General features: G+C 42.7%; 1 protein-coding gene across 1 annotated transcript; it reads left to right on the top strand.

Annotated features, from left to right (window-relative positions):
* The first annotated feature begins 11,895 nt into the window (after window positions 1–11,895).
* On the top strand, window positions 11,896–16,005 carry LOC141016795 (extracellular calcium-sensing receptor-like). The gene is made up of 9 exons (XM_073491347.1): window positions 11,896–12,044; window positions 12,275–12,569; window positions 12,705–12,791; window positions 12,944–13,213; window positions 13,580–13,786; window positions 13,872–14,147; window positions 14,566–14,793; window positions 14,885–15,008; window positions 15,092–16,005. Exons 1-9 carry the CDS (start codon window positions 11,935–11,937, stop codon window positions 16,003–16,005), a joined length of 2,511 nt encoding a protein of 836 aa, XP_073347448.1. The 5' UTR covers window positions 11,896–11,934.
* Window positions 16,006–17,917: the final 1,912 nt, after the last annotated feature.

Here is a 17,917-nt window from a genome sequence, read left to right as displayed (position 1 = left end):
TAGGTAACTTGTGTCATGTCGGTGACGTAAATGATTTCACCCACAAGAATATGAAATGAATATGAAATGCCTTCCTGCTTAGAAAAAGTTATTCTATAGCATCTTATATTACAATGGATGGGTTTTCATTGGTGTAATTAAAGACTGTTGTGTTTAACATAGTGTCACTTGCTTGGAGGGTCATATGTTGTTCATTATAATAAAATAGTGCCCTAAGTCAAACTTCATCAGTCCACATCTCGTGGATCTCGTAGGCTGATGTTCTCCACAATTTTGTGGAGTTTGTAGGTACTCACATATAGTCACATGCATCCACAATGCTCAGACCACTTACATACATCAGGTGATGCTATATCCTCTTGCCACTTTTCATGCCATGTAATTTAGAACTACATTTGATTGGGAATGCTTGTCAGAAATATTGAGTTGTACTGGACCTGCCAAAGAAGGTGTGTCTGAAGTAACAGATATGTGTTATCTCCCTAATTTATGTTACGGTCCTGTTGTAACTTGTCGCAACTTAGCCTCTAAGAAAGTCTTAAAAGGCTCTAAAAGATAGGAAATAAAGATAATAATAATAATAATAATACATTTTATTTGTACAGCGCTTTTAAAAACTCTCAAAGACACTTTACAAGAATGGAATACATACAAGAATACATAAAATCAAGTGCATGGTGCATAAACTCAAGTGCATAGTGCGATAGAGGAGAAATATGTAGTAAAAAGAACAGTGTATGAGGATATGGATCTGTGTAGGTTTTTGGGAGAACAGGTTGAGTACAGCAAACTGCTACAGGTGCAGATGAAAAGCGAGTTTGAAGAGGTGGGTTTTGAGTAATGACTTGAAGGTGGATGAGTCTGGGCAGTCACGGATGTGTTTGGGGAGGGAGTTCCAGAGGGAGGGGGCAGCAATGGAGAAGGCTCTATCCCCCCAGGTACGGTGCTTGGTCCTGAGGGGGGGTGAGAGAAGGTTAGCGTCTGAGGATCTGAGGTTTCGAGAAGGAGTGTGGTGGTGGAGCATGTCCATGAGGTAGGGAGGGGCCTGGTTGTGGAGGGCTTTATGGGTGAGTAGGAGGAGCTTGAAGTTGATTCGGTGAGGGACAGGGAGCCAGTGAAGGTTTTGGAGTACGGGGGTGATATGTTCACGGGAGCGGGTGTGGGTGAGGAGGCGGGCAGCAGAGTTTTGGATGTATTGAAGTTTATTGAGGACTTTGGAAGATGAGCCATAGAGGATGCTGTTGCAGTAGTCCAGTCTTGAAGTGATAAATGCGTGGATGAGAGTCTCAGCTGCAGAGAAGGAGAGTAGTGGGCGGAGGCGGGCAATGTTTTTTAGATGGAAGAAAGCAGTTTGGGTGAGGCGGCTGATGTGCTGTTCGAATGAAAGAGTACTGTCCATGATGATGCCAAGGTTACGGATGGAGGGAGAGGGAGACAGGTTGATGTTGTCAAAGCTGAGGGTGAAGTTCTGGGTCGATGTGGTGAGATGTTTTGGGCCAATGAGTATGATTTCAGATTTGTCACTGTTGAGTTTGAGAAAGTTTTTTTGCAGCCAAGATTGTAGATCTGACAGGCAGTTTGTGAGGGTAGAGTGGGTGGCAGGGGTGATGGATTTTGTGGAGATGTGGAGTTGGATGTCGTCGGCATAGCAGTGAAAACGGAGACCATGCCGACGGATGATGGAGCCAAGGGGTAGTAGATAGATGATGAAGAGGAGTGGACCGAGCACTGAGCTACTGTTACACCACTACAACACAACGACGTGGTGTGGAAAATGTTACTTTTATTTTCACAGCGGGACTGGCAAAAACACATCAACATGTCGGGCAGTCTCTGTACGCGCTCGTTTTCTTTCTTTCTCCTTCCCAGAATGCCGTTCACCGAAAAACTTCCTCTTTGCCCTAACCTGGCAGTATTCTGCTATTAACACACTCATACTGCCTCCTACTGGCTATAATCCAACAGGGCGCTACAATCCTCCCCTGCTAAACACATGTTGTCCTCAACATTAGCATTTATAGTGCAGGTTGCTTAAAGAATGTGGCAGCAATATTCAACTAATAACTACATCTGAAGATAACATTTTCAATTCAACATGTAACACAATGACAATACCTTTCTCTTGAAAGTTATAAAGAAATGAATGGATTAAAGTGCATTTAAATGGTTTTACCATAAGTGTACAGTACAATCATATACTATGTGATCTCTTCACACTTTACTCTTGCAAAAACGCTACAGTGTCTTGACTCGATGATAGTCTACTTCTGAGTAGTTGAAACGAAAGTACAGTACCATATTTATGCTTTGAGACAAAAATAATTTCCATCTTCTCACTATTTACTCCATGGAGACTTTTGACTTAAACTTGTCTACTGAAACTATTCCATTTACATCTTTTAATGTCATAACTAATCTTTACCATATGGGTTGTGAATAGAACTTCTGTTCATTAACATAAACAATGTAGTAATAACACTTCATCTGTACTGTGTTACTTACATCTTGAAAAACAAAACTTTTTTTTTTTTATGTTCATCTTACTTCAGTCTGTATTGTCCTGTGGCACACATATGGACGGTTACAACTCAGTTCACAAACTTATGTGCTCATGTGTCCATTTTTTTCAAATATTGACCACAGTCCATAATAAACAAAACAAACTTTTTTCAGTAGTATCCTGTAGGCACAAAAATAGGACCAACCAGGTGTGTTCCCAACATCTGTGGAAGGAGCCAGGGCACACTACACTGTCCATACATGGGTGCCAGTGTATCAACATACATGGAGTTAGTGTGAGGCCCCACCACACGATGAGTGGGTCGGCCTAATGAGTCATATGTCAGTGTCTCTCTAGGTCTTCTCTCTCTCTGTGACCTGCGTGGCAGAGTGTCAGGGGACTCTGGCTCCTGTGTGCTGGGCAGGTCTACAGAAGGAACAGTTTGTGTGATCTCGAGAGTGTCATGTCCAGTTGTGACATTTTCAGTCACACCATTGTCCACAAGCATTTCCATACTGAACTCCTCTTCTTCAGCATGAAGTTCAGGCTGCGGTTCTGGTTCAGGAGTGATAGGAGGTGCAACACTTTGCTTCCTATGCTCCTCATGATGATGATGGTGCCTCAGTTTGTGAGCCCAGAAACAAGCCTCCTCATCTGAACTCTCTGAGTCCTCTGGTGTTTCCTTTGGTTTACTGTTCTTGTGTTTCTTCTCTTTTTGAATCTGATTTTGTCTTTTCACAGTGCTTTGAGCTGATTCCTGAAGTGGCAAAGCATTGCATGGCATCAGCATGTTGCGATGGAGAACTCTGCCCCTTCCTGTGCCACGTTCAGGTTTTACCTCATAGACTGGGCTGTCTTCCCCCTTACGAGAGACCACTATGTGTATTTGACCCTCCCAGTATGAACGCAATTTTCCTGGTCCTCCTCGCTCTGACATATTCCTAACGAGGACTCTGTCACCTGGGTAAAGCACTGAACTCAGTCTTTTTCTATCATAATATGTTTTTCCTCTCATATTAGTCTTTTTAATGGTTTTGGATGCTATGTCGTATGCTTCTTTCATCTGCTGTTGCCATTTCTGAGCATATTCCTGATGTGAAATAAATCCTTCCTCTTCATTTATTCCAAATATCAAATCAATGGGCAAACGGGGATGTCTACCGAAGAGCAGGTAAAAAGGAGAATATCCAGTTGCCTCGCTCGTGGTGCTGTTGTAGGCGTGAACAACTTTACCAACATAGTCACTCCAATTTCCTTTTTTTTCCTCGTCCAAGGTCCTCAGCATCGACAACAACGTGCGATTAAATCTTTCAGCTGGGTTCCCTTGCGGATGATAGGGAGTTGTCTTTGAGTTTGTCATGTCCGTGTATTTTTGCAGCTGTCTGAACAAGTGGTTCTCAAATTCTTTACCTTGGTCATGGTGTATTTTTGCAGGAAAACCAAATTTGAGTGAAAAATCATTAAAGATTTTTTCTGCTGCTGTCTTGCCTGACTTGTTACGGGTTGGATAAGCCTGAGCAAATTTAGTGAAGTTGTCAATGATCACTAAAATATATTCATACCCTCCCCTGCTTTTTTCAAGGTGAAGATAGTCAATGGAGACCATTTCAAAAGGAGCTGTAGCAGGTAAGTGACACATGGGGGCTCTGCTATACACTGTGGGTTTTTTCTGGATGTTACATGTACAAACTTTAGTTATGAAAAACTCAATGTCTTTTTGCATCCCAGGCCAATAAAACCTTTGCCTAGCAAGGTTTACCACCCGCTCTACCCCTAAGTGTCCCATCTCACAGTGAAGGTACTTGTAAACAAAGTCTTTGTACTCTTCTGGAAGCACGATTTGAGTGAAAGTTGACGTTTTGCGTTGTAACAGACCCTCTTGGGAAACATACAGTCTCCTCCATTCATGAAGCAACTGTTTTGTTTTCACTGTTTCTCTGTTCATGACACTTTTGTCTGGTTTTTGACCAGATGCTTTCCACTGAAGCACACGGGATATGACAGAGTCTCGTAACTGTGCTTGCAGTAACTCTTGATGTGTTACTTTTACATCTGGCTGATTTACAGCAGTTAACTCCTGAACATGTGGACTGCAGGTAATGACTGAGATCCAGTCCACTTCCTGTTGTTTCAATGTTTCAACTGTGCTAAATATTACACTCAATGCTTCAGGGGAGCACTGCTCTGTACACTCACTCATATAAGAGTCCATATTCACAGGTGCACGAGACAGGAAATCTGCATCCACGTTTGCTTTCCCTGGGCGATACTTGAGTGTTATATTGAAGTCGGCGAGCTCGGACACCCAGCGATGTCCGGTGGCATTTAATTTAGCTGTACTCAAAACATATGTAACTGGATTGTTGTCACTGTATATTGTTACAGAGGGCGCATAAAACAAATAGTCTCTAAATCTATCTGTAACGGCCCATTTGAGCGCTAAAAACTCAAGCTTACCTGAATGTAAGCGATAGTTTTTTTCTGCAGGTGTCAATGTCCGTGAACCGTACCCAATAACTCTGAGCCTGCCTTCCTGCCTCTGATACAAGACCGCCCCCAGTCCCTGTTCTGATGCGTCGATGTGAAGAATGAAAGGATCTTCAAACCTTGGATAAGCCATAACAGGTGGGTTAGTTAAAACATCAATCAAATAGTTCAAGGCTGTCTGATGAGTGTCAGTCCACACTATTTTGTGATGTGGGGGGAGCTGTCCTGCCCCTGCTGACCGGAAGGTGGGTTTTGATTCAGTAGTTTGGGCTCCGCCTCCTGAGAGAAGGTCGTACAAGCACTTAGCATGACGGGAAAAATCCTGCACATAACTCCTATAATAGCCTAGGAAACCAAGAAGTTTGCGCAGCTCTCTGATGTTAGTTGGGGGTTTTGTCTTGAGTGCTTGTACAGTTTCAATTTCTTTATTGTCCATTTTGTAGCCTTCAGCCGAGATCACTTTACCAACATAACGGACTTCATTTTTGAACAGGTCACACTTGTCTGGCCTCAATTTTATTCCACAAGCTCGCTGTTGTTTGAGGACAGATCTCACATCTTCTACATGCTGCGTGAAAGTTTTGCTATAGACCAGCACATCATCTAAGTATGGAATACATATTTTGTCTCTGAGACCTTCAAGGCTCTCCTCCATACTACGCTGAAAAGCGGAGGGTGCATTTGTGAGGCCAAATGGGATCCTGTTCCATTCGTACAGTCCCCACGGGGTGGTGAAGGCTGTGAATTTCTTTGAGCTCTCACTGACATTACCTTGATGGTAGGCTTTACCTTGGTCCAACACACTGAACCAAGCATTCCCTCCCAGACCATCAAGTATCTCCTGGATCCGTGGTATGGGATGTCTGTCTGGGATTGTTTTTTTATTAAGCCCCCTGTAATCAATACAAAGTCTTAGACTCCCATCTCTTTTTCTCACGCAAACTACTGCAGCTGCATATGGGGAAGTAGATTTGCGGATGAAACCTTTATTTAGCAAGTCCTGGATGTGATTCTTGACCTCATCATACAATGGACGAGGTATGGCATTGTATGTTTTGGCTACTGGGACCTCATCAGTTAAATTAATGTCCATTTTCAGGTTTTCAATGTATCCAATGTCATCCTTGTTTCTAGCAAATGTTCCTGACTCCTCCCTGAGCATTTGCTTGACCACTGCTTGCTGCTCACTGGTCAAGTGGTCCAGGCTGACAGGTGGATCAAACAGTTTTTCATGGGGGTCGCCCTGAGGTGGGTCTGCGGTGGAGCATGGTGGAGCCTGGGGAGTTTCAACAGCTACTGAATTAACCTGTTGTTCCTCTGGCTGCACAAGGTAACTGTCTGTGATTCTCTGTAAGCTCCCTATCACAGTTTTGCCTGGCATTGTGATGTCATGTTGTGTGGCATTTCTCACAAAAATGTTAACTTTACGTGTGGAACAGGAAACATTTAACAGCTGACAGTTAATTGTGAGTCCCTCGTCCAATGACAGATTTACCTCAGGTTCAAATAACATTTCAGCTTTCACTTTCAGATCTGTTTTGCAAGGACAGGTGATACACCTCATTTGTCCTGCTGGAACTACAGTAGCTGTGCGCCCTGTACTGACAAAGTAAGGAACATTCTCATTTGTAGCTCCCTGAATGACATTTAGTAGTGCTTCTACCTTTCCTGATCCTAACCTCAGTGAGTTTCTTAGCACTGCAATGTTGTCACTAGGCTGAACCTGATCATTTTTGCTTGATAACATCTCGACAATGGCATTGAATCCTATGATGGGTCTCTGAACTATGTCCTTACTCACCAGCACTGGAACCAGTATATTGTCAGACACTGCTTCTTTAACTTTTGGATCACACAGACTGAAACTAACTGGTACCCAGCCCTGAAAAGGGATTTCTGAGCCATTTGCAGCTCTTACATCCAGTAGTTCATCATCACTTAACAGTTCACTGATTGGACGGATTTCTGTATCAGGTAAGTTTTGGGATTTCCATGCCTCACTCATGATGGACACTTGTGCTCCTGTGTCCCACAAGGCTTGAGTCTTCACAGTGTTCATTTTGCACCAGACAAGACATTTTTTGCCTATAAGCTGTGCAACTCGTTTGCGTTTTGTACTGAGATTGTATGGGCCGGAGGGTTTCTCTTCTTTCAGCTCCACATGTGACTTTGACTGTGCTGTGGGGTGGTGAGTGGGCAATGTCTTTTTTAACCCCTTTATGGTGCCCACATTTACAGGTTCTGCTTGAGGGTTCAGTTTTGGGTCATGTTGGGACTTTAACTCTGAGGTCATGCCATGTCCCCCTGTCACAACCTCTGCGAGTTTTCCGACGACTTCTGTCTGCCCCCGACTCTACACCCCTTAGCCCAATGTGTGTCACTACCACACCTAAAACAATGGTTGCAGTCCTTTTTGTCCTGCTGACATGCTACACATTGTCTCTTAGGTCTCTTAAAAGCATTGGCTGGAGCTTTGGTCTGACTGACATCACTGTTTTGCCTCCCACATTGGACAGTTTGCACAAGGGATGCTACTTGGCCTGTGAGTTCCCTTATTGCTGTGTTGCTCTCCTCTATTTTTGCAAATAAAGGATTTTCTCGAATTGGTTTGTTTGGTTTAGCCGTTACTGTTGTTGTGAAAGAGTCATTGTCATCACCACTTTGCTCTACTGTACTCAGACTTGCTCTATGAGTGGCTTTATTTGTGACTTTAATCTTTTGGACCCTCTCACTTTCATTATGCTGGGCGATCTGCATTTTCTGTAGAAGCAACTCATCACTACTGAGCTCATCTTGCAGATACATCCTCATTTCTGCTCTTATGTTATCGTTTGATAAGCCTGTCATGATGGACTGGAAACACTGGCTTTGTACAAGTTCTCGGTTATATTTCAGGCCAGACTGGGCTCGCTCAGATGCAAATAAAACTTTTTGACGCAGATCAAGAACTCTGACCAGGAAATCAAGTGCAGTTTCGCCAGGGCCCTGTACAGCTTTTGTTAGTTGTTGGTACAGTACAGTTGCATCCTTTTCAGCATAATGTGTTCTTAAGATTTGTCTAAGTGTGGCTAAAGTGAGATCTCTTTTTCCTTCCAGGTAACTTCTCAATTTCAAGCCAGGATTTACAGCACGAATCACAGCCTCCATTATTTCCATTTCCGTGTAGCCCTTCCTTAAACCCCCTTCAATCTGGTGTTCAAGACTGCTAAAGCTGAGGGTGTCCCTTGATGTGGACTCACCAACATGTCCATTTATCCGGAAGTCCTTTCTGAAGCCACTGGAAGCACAGCAGCTGTTACCGAGGGAGTTTCTACCTCTGCCTGGAGTCACCTCCTCCCGCGCTGTCTCCGGAGCGATGTGTGTCTCCAGCGTCGGCACGAGCAGTGTGCGGTCTCCCCGCTGTCCTTCCGACGTGGGCTGAGCTGGGCGAGCCGCCTCGACCTCTCTCTCCTCCGCAGCCGCAGGTGCCAGGACGAACGGCGGTGCTCCCCCGTCGTCGGTCTCCACCGGGCCCTCTCGCAGAGCGTCGAGTGCGTCGTTCAGCTCCAAAAGCACCGACATGCCTTCGTCCTCCCTCTCCAGAAAGTCCTCACGTTCACAAAACTTTGTGATATGCTTGACCAAAGCACGACGAGTCTTACTTTTAATGTCTTCCGCCATTTTACAGAGCTCACAGACTCGGTGTAGTTCTTTCACAGTCAGTCCGAGCAGTTTAGCTTCTATCTCCATCAGGAGTTCTTCTCTGCATTCCGACATATTGCGTAGCGTTTTATTTACTGTCAACACTATGGAAAAACAACAAAACGGGACGTGTCGACCTAGCTAGACTTCAACTGTTACCTTAAGCTACCGCTTCCCTATCAGTTGACTTGCTGCTCTCGCACATGTCCGACGTCTTCAGTCTTTTTCCGGAGTTGAAAAGAGTCGTCCGCCGCAAAATATTCTTTCAAAAATCTCGGTGGAACCTCCAAATTGTTACACCACTACAACACAACGACGTGGTGTGGAAAATGTTACTTTTATTTTCACAGCGGGACTGGCAAAAACACATCAACATGTCGGGCAGTCTCTGTACGCGCTCGTTTTCTTTCTTTCTCCTTCCCAGAATGCCGTTCACCGAAAAACTTCCTCTTTGCCCTAACCTGGCAGTATTCTGCTATTAACACACTCATACTGCCTCCTACTGGCTATAATCCAACAGGGCGCTACACTACCACCTGGTAGATGGTTTTCATTTTATTTTGCAGTACTGTTCTGTTTTAATGTATGACAAATTCACTTCTAAGAAAGTCTAAAAAGGATCTAACGGGAAGGAAATAAAGATGGTTTTCATTTTACTTTGCAGTACAGTTCTGTTGTGATGTGTTGTAAATTAGCCTCTAAGGAAGTCTATTAAGGTGCTAGTAGCAGAAAATAAAATTGCAGTATCTTGACAGCTTCCATACCATAATGTTACTGCACTGTTCACAGTACAGTTATCTAATAACTGTTTGTTGTCTGGCAGTGTTGGGCAAGTTACTTTCAAACTGCAATATATCACATTTTACTAGTTACTTTCATTTTTAAGAAATATATTACCTCACAATATTACTGTCTGTATAGAGTAATATAATACTTTTTACACTACTTTTTAGTTACTTTCTACAAAATGGTCAAATAAGCTACATAGAACAATTAAATAGCCTAGATCTTTTTAAATAAACAAATGGCCTTGGACACAGGGATGAGCAGGCAGACAAAGAATCAAAGTCTGATATATTATGAGATAGGAATAAATATTTTTAATTGTAGGCTTGGTCATATGAAACTAAATAGACCTATACCTTCTATAATGTAGCCTTTAATGACATGACAAGAATATAATTTATTTTTCTATGCCTTTTTTCACCATGGTGACCTGGAAGAGGGTAGGCCATACAAGATAATTCACAGTCAAAAAGAAGACATCAGAATGAAGAGGCATCACATTTTACAGAAATACGATATAAGGAGAGAGTAAAACAGAGGAGAGCAATGATCCCGCGGTCCATCAGAAGGGAGCCTGAATTAAAAGAGAGGAGGAGGAGACAGAGGAGAAAGCTATAGAGAGGGAACAGTGAGGGACCGACACAGCTTGCAGCTTGTGGGAACAGAAAACAAAAAAAACTAAAATTAAAGAAATGCAATGTTAATCAGAATAAACAGATTATTTCTCGTTGGCAGGACAATGTATATTCTAATACTATAGGTAAGAGACTCATTGAGACTGAGACCAACCCACTGAAGAAGCTAGCAGTCAAAGTCACAGACTAATTAAAGGTCAAGTCAAAGAAGTAAATTTGAGTTTAGTTTTAAAGGCCAAATTGTCTGATGTCAGCTGGGAGGTTATTCCAGAGAAAGGGGGCACAACGGGAAAAAGTCCTGCAGCCAGCTGACTTCTTTTTATCCTTGGAACCGTCAGGAGCCCTGAATTCTGAGAGCGTAATACACAAGGTGGAATATAGTGGTATAATGAGATCAGACACGTACGATGGGGCAAGGCCATGTGGTTTTGTATGTCATCAGCAGTACCTTGAAGTCTGATCTGACATGAATTGGGAGCCAATGCAGTGAGGCTTGGATTGGTGTTATATGATCAAAGTTTCTTGTACGTGTTTAGACTCTCGCTGCAGCATTCTGAACCATTTGAAGACTTTTAGTGCTCTCACGCGGTAGACCTGAAAATAAGGCATTGCAATAATCCAGTCTAGATGAAACAAAGGCATGAATCAGGATCTCTGCATCAGCTGTGGACAGGAAGGACCTAATTTTAGCTATGTCGCACAGCTGGTAAAAAGCGATCTTGGTAATTTCTTTGATGTGCTGATCGAAAGAGAGGGTAGAATCAGATGTAACACCAAGATTCTTGATAATTGAACTTTGAGAAATAACACAGTTGTCAAGAGTTACCACCACCTGATCAAAGCGGTGTTTCTGTCAAGCGTGGCCAAGGACCAACATCTGTTTTTATCAGAATTCAGGAGCAGGATGTTTTCTGACATCCATTTCTTCACCGCATACAAGCAGGTCTCTAATTTTGTGATTTGAGAGTTTTTATCAGCTTTGATGGGCACATACACCTGAGTATAGTCCGCATCGTAGTGGAAATGTACTCTCTAACTGTGAATAATTTTGCCAAGAGGTGAAATATAAAAAGAGAAGAGCAAAGGGCCAGAACAGAGCCTTGGGGAACTCCATACTTTACATCAGTAAATATTGATGTAGTATTATTATAAGAAACACATTGTGTTATTTCCGATAGGTAAGACTTTAGCAAAGCGAGAGCCAGGCCAGAGATGCCAAACTCTTTCCAAGACTTCAGAGAAGAAGGGAAGGTTGGATACTGGTCTATAACTATTTAAAGACCCTGGGTCAACATGTGGTTTCTTGAGAAGAGGCTTAACCACAGCAGACTTAAAGCTAGCAGGGACACCAGTCATGAGTGATAAATTGATAATATTTAACATTGTAGGTCCCAGTGCTGGCCATAGATCCTTAAAAGAAATATATTATTGTAACATGTTGCTTTTGTAACACGTTACCCCCAACACTGTTGTCTGTTGTCATGAAAAAGTCAGTGCAAAGGAAAATAGATGGGAAGACATAATGTTCCACTACTTGTCTTAGGATGCTCAAAATCAATCTCAAATTACAATAATTTTAGGCCCTGCCTCGACTCTTGCTTATAGCCCATTGGGTGGTGCTTAAGATTAAACAATGCTGCAAGTCAATAAAACAGGTTGACAGTAATAAAGCTGACTGGGCTCAGGAGAGGGATGAACAGGAGGAAAGTCATGTGGGGATTTTTAGATATGAAATTGCTCTCGCTCATGTATTTCATATTTTTGTATTCCTACTTCTCTTCTGTTGTGTCCTCCCCTCTTAATTCCTCCTCCTGCCGGTTACAGGGACAGTTTCATCTAAATGAGATGCACAAGGCTGGAGATGTGGTTCTAGGTGGGATATTTCGAATCCACTTCTTCTCTGTCTTTCCTGACCTTTCTTTTACCTCAGAGCCACAACAACCTACTTGCCACGGGTGAGTCTCTCAGGGAAGTGGCAAAAGCAAAAACTGGAGAAAATCAATTCCATGAGTCATATGTATTTCTGTTAATTTTCCTACAGTTGTATCTATTGAATTATTGTAAGTAATTATTGACATTCAACTGACATAATTGTTTGTAAAATCTGTACTTGTGCAATGTGTTCATGTTGTCACAGTTATTGTATGTTGTATTCTTCAATAGTTAATAGTGGTATTTGTGTTAGTTTTGATGTTGTAGGATTTAGGATGGCCGAGACCATGGCCTTTGCCATTGATGAGATCAACAGAAACTTCAACCTGCTACCTAATGTGACTCTGGGATACAATCTTTATGATAACTGTTTCAAACTAGGGATTGGATTTCGTGCAGGATTATCCGCAGTCAGTGGTCAAGAGAAGCAGTTTATATTAAATGACACCTGTGCAGGAACCCCTCCAGTCATAGGGATTGTGGGTGATTCTTCTTCTACTCATTCTATTGCCATCTCCTCTGTCTTAGGTTTGTACAGAGTACCTATGGTAAGTTTGACAATTTGCCTTCTATCAATTCTATTGGTTTATTTTGTTATGATCTCAGATGTAATGTCACTTGTAAACCTGGAGTTGGAAAATTCTTTGAATGTTTTCAGGATGTACAGTCTGTGTCTTTCACAGGTGAGTTATTTTGCCACATGTTCCTGTCTGAGTGACCGGCAAAAGTTTCCATCCTTCTTTAGGACGATCCCAAGTGATGCTTTCCAGGTGACCATCCATCAGTATAAAAGCATGTGCAGTTAAACATTCACAAGAAAAACATCTCTACACTGCAAAAACTGTTGTATTCCTTGAACTGCAATAATTAAATATGATCCAATGTGTAACCTTTTTAGCATGTAATCTCTGCATTCACTTAGGTGCAGGCTATGATTCAGATACTGAAGCGTTTTGGCTGGAGTTGGGCAGGTCTGCTGGTCAGTGATGATGACTATGGACTCCACGCTGCTCGATCCTTCCAATCTGACCTGGCTCAGTCTGGTGGAGGTTGTCTTGCCTACTTAGAGGTGTTGCCATGGGACAATGACCCAGATGAACTAAGGAGGATCGTGGATGTGATGAAGAAATCCACAGCTCGTGTGGTCATTGTGTTTGCACATGAGAGTTACATGATTAACCTCATGGAAGAGGTTGGGCTTGAACTACAACCTAAGTTATATGTCTTTTTTTTTAAGTTATCAAACTGATTTAAGATTTAAGTTGCAATAACATATTGGACTGTGACAAATATATTAATTGAACAGGTTACACCTCTTTTTGTTCAACGCCTTGTTAGCAGGGTTTTAGAGTACGATCAGTTACTCAGACATATGACACAAAACTGTGGTTATGATGATATGCATCACTTTGCTCATAAAATACTGTGTAAAACACAGGATTGCATTTGTGTATGAACAAGTAAGACATCACTTGTGTGTACTGTGTACAATTCAGAAAACTAGACAATACCTTAGTGACATGGCATTATGGAGTTATGTATTTTATTTGACACTCAGGTGGTGAGGCAGAATGTGACAGGCCTGCAGTGGATGGCCAGTGAAGCCTGGACAACTTCTACTGTCCTCCAGACCCCTGACCTCATGCCGTACCTGGCTGGCACACTGGGCATTGCCATCCGTCAAGGAGAAATACCAGGCTTCAGGGAATTCCTTCTACAAATGCTTCCTGACCTACACCACAACAACAGCTATGGAAATAGTATGGTGAGAGTTTAACTGTGCAATCTGATCTGGTAATTGCAAGAATAATATAGTCATCATTTATAAGACTGTTTTGAATATATTTCAGATAAACCAGTTTTGGGAATTCACATTTCAATGTAGATTCACACCACCTCCAGCAGGCTGGGTGGAGGCTGGGGGAACATTATGTACTGGACAGGAAAATCTAGAGGATGTGGAGACTGAGTTGTTGGACGTTTCCAATCTCAGACTAGAGTATAATGTGTACAAGGCTGTGTATGCTCTGGCCTATGCCCTTGATGACATGCTGCAGTGTGAGCCAGGGAGAGGGTCTTTCAGCGGGCACAGCTGTGGCAATTTGAAAGAACTGGAGCCATGGCAGGTGTGATATCAGTTTATGCTCAATCTGTTATATGACCAAATCATACGGTTTAGTGTTTCTTGCAGAGTGGTGCTACTAATTGTAATTTGCTAAATAAATAGTGAGAGAAAATTACCTACTCCTGGATGATGACAGTGGTTGGTCAGCTCAGTGATAGGTTCTTGTTTTGGTATGTTCACAAGTATAGTATGCAGTCTGATAATTATATTCTAGATACTCACACGTTTACAATGATCACAGAGAATTATTTTGTACCCCTCAACAACCCAATCGACCACTGGCAGTGATACAATCTGGGTTGGAAGGAGCCATTACTGGATGTAGACTCCTAGAATTAGGAAAAAATGAAATAAATGCAGGAGGGTCAGGCATCCCAAAAATTGTTGTAGGTCTCTGAGGTTTTTGTGTCTCTTTATAGCTAGTGTATTATTTGGAAAAGGTCAACTTTACGACAACATTTGGTGATCAAGTGTCATTCGATGAGAATGGTGATCCCTTAGCAATCTATGACGTCATGAACTGGCTGTGGCTCCCTGATGGAAGAACTGAAGTTCAGAATGTGGGTGAGTTCAAGAGGTCGGCCTCCAAAGGTGAAGAACTCACAATTGATGAAGACAAAATCTTCTGGAACTTTGAATCAAAAAAGGTTATATCTGATTTGTCAGACACACCATGAGCAACTCAGTATGGCAGTGTAAGTAATGGAGGATAAACAATACATATTTTTCACCATTTAGCCACGCCGCTCAGTGTGCAGTGAAAGCTGTCCTCCAGGTACCCGCATGGCCAGAAAGAAAGAGGAACCTGTGTGCTGTTTTGACTGCATCCCTTGTTCTGAGGGGGAGATCAGCAATAAAACTGGTTGGTTTTTAACTTTAAAGATTGTAGTTTTGAGATATAATATAAACATATAGAGTATCTAAGGTCTTTTCCTTTTTTTACAGATGCCATGGAGTGCACCAGCTGTCCTGAGGACTTCTGGTCCAGCCCCCAGCATGACCACTGTGTTCCTAAGAAAACAGAGTTTCTCTCCTTCCATGAGCCTCTGGGTATCGGCTTGACAGTTGCCTTATTGCTGGGCACATGTATGTGTGCTGTCGTCCTGGGCATCTTTATTTATCATCAAAGCACACCAATAGTACGTGCCAACAATTCAGAGCTGAGTTTCCAGCTATTGCTGTCCCTTAAGTTATGTTTCCTGTGTTCACTGCTGTTTATCGGTCGTCCCAGACTGTGGACATGCCAGCTGAGACATGCAGCATTTGGGATCAGCTTTGTGCTTTGTGTCTCATGTATTCTGGTAAAAACCATGGTGGTTCTGGCTGTGTTCAAGGCCTCCAAGCCAGGAGGTGGAGCCAGCCTGAGGTGGTTTGGTGTTTTGCAGCAGAGAGGAACAGTTATTGTTCTCACTTCTATTCAAGCAGCAGTCTGCACTGCCTGGATTGTATCTGCCTCCCCTACTCCTCATAAAAACACTCAATACTACAATGATAAGATTGTTTATGAGTGTGCAGTTGGGTCCACAATTGGCTTTGCTGTGTTACTGGGCTATATTGGCTCATTGGCTTCCCTCAGTTTTCTGATTGCATTTATAGCAAGGAATCTTCCAGATAGTTTCAATGAGGCCAAACTCATCACTTTCAGTATGCTGATCTTCTGTGCTGTGTGGGTGGCCTTTGTCCCTGCTTATATCAGCTCACCAGGCAAATACGCAGATGCAGTGGAGGTATTTGCCATCCTGGCCTCCAGTTTTGGTCTCTTGGTGGCACTGTTTGGACCCAAATGTTACATAATCCTGCTGAGACCAGAGAGAAACACAAAGAAGGCAATCATGGGTCGGGAAATCCAGACCCAGTAACTGCAATTATCTTCATGAGACAGAATGAATCTTTTTTGTATGTACAATAAAAAAAATATATATGCAAACTTTTAACTTAATCACGCAAGTTAACTTACATTACATATGTTCTCTTATGTCACATACATGTGCATATGCAGTGGAGGTATTTGCAGTCCTGGTGTAGGCGTAGGTATGTAGGTAACTTATGTCATGTACGTGACGTAAAGGATTTCACCCACAAGAATGTGAAATGTCTTACTGCTTAGAAAAAGTTATTCTATAGCATCTTATATTACAATGGATGGGTTTTCATTGGTGTAATTAAAGACTGTTGTGTTTAACATAGTTTCACTTTCTTGGAGGGTCATATGTTGTTCATTATGATAAAACTGTGCCCTAAGTCAAACCACATCGGTCCACATCTGGTCACTACTTCACACATCCCTCGTAGGCTGATGTTCTCCACAGTTTTCAGGAGTTTGTAGGTACTAACATATAGCCACATGCATCCACAATGCTCAGACCACTTGCTTACATCAGTTGATGCTATAATCTCTTGCCACTTCTCATGCCATGTATTTTAGAACTACATTTAACTGAAAATGCTTGTCAAAAGCTGCTTGTAGCTGAAAATAAAATTGCAGTATCTTGACAGCTTCCATACCCGAATGTTACTGCACTGTTCACAGTACAGTTATCTAACAGTCTGTTGTCTGGCAGTGTTGGGCAAGTTTTTTCAAAATGCAATATATTACCAGTTAGTTTCATTTTTAAGAAATAAATTACCTTACAATACTAGTCTGCATAGAGTAATATATAACTTATTACACTACTTTTTAGTTACTTTCTACAAAATGGCCAAATAACCTGTATAGAAGAATAAAATGGCCTAGATCTTTTTAAATAAACAAATGGCTTTGGACACAGGCACCTCTGCCACCATTTGGCTTAATCAGGGACTCTCAGTGTCACGCTCCCATCTTGAACCTAGCCCATTCCTCTGTGAGTCGCACCATCTACTCAGTGGAGCCTCCAGCCTTCTCCTCAGCCCTCCACTGTAATACACTTTGCCCTCCAGCCAGTGTTGCCACTCTTGCAGCGCCAGGACAACAGCCAAAAGCTTCTGGTTCCCAACGTCATAGTTCCTCTCTGCAGATGAGAGGCATTGAGAGTAGTAGGCACAGGGGTGATCCCATCCCAGAATCAGAGGCGTCCACTTTGACCACGAACTGTAGAGCAGGGTCAGGATGTTTGAGAATGGGTGTGTGGGTAAAGAGTTCCTTGATTCTAAGGAAAGCAGCTTCAGCTCTGGGGTCCACAGGAACGTAGAGTTAGTTGGGGTCAGTTGGGTGAGTGGTGCAGCAACTCTGCTGTAGTCGTGAATGAATCTTCAGTAGAATTTGGCAAACCCCAGGATGCGCTGAAGTTGTTTCAGAGAGGCAGGGGTGGGCCAGTCCTCCACTGCATGAATCTTAGCTGGGTCTGGTTGAAGTTGACCCTGGGCAACCACATAACCCATAAAGTTGGCAGAGGAAGAATGAAACTCACATTTTTCTAGTTTAACAAACAGCTTGTTCTCCAAAAGTCTCTGCAGAACCAGTTGCACCTGCTCAGCATGTTCTTCCCGGGAGCGAGAGAAAATCAAGATGTCGTCCAAATACACAAACACAAAATGGTTTAACATGTTATGGAGAATGTCATTGACAAGGGCCTGGAAAACTGCTGGGGTGCTGGTTAGTCCGAAAGGCATTACCAAGTATTCAAATTGGCCAATAGGTGTCTTGAAAGCCGTCTTCCACTCATCCCCCTCACAGATATGGGCCAGATGGTAGGCGTTCCAAAGAACTAGCTTGGTGAAGAATTTTGTTGTCTGTTGTCATTCAGGCCACGATGATCTATGCAGGGGCGTAGCGTCCTGTCTTTCTTTTCA

Source organism: Pagrus major, chromosome 2 (assembly GCF_040436345.1).
Source record: "Pagrus major chromosome 2, Pma_NU_1.0".
In the NCBI taxonomy this organism is placed as follows: Eukaryota; Metazoa; Chordata; class Actinopteri; order Spariformes; family Sparidae; genus Pagrus; species Pagrus major.
The sequence above is the reverse complement of the archived record's forward strand: the minus strand, read 5'-3'. Positions and strand labels throughout refer to the sequence as shown.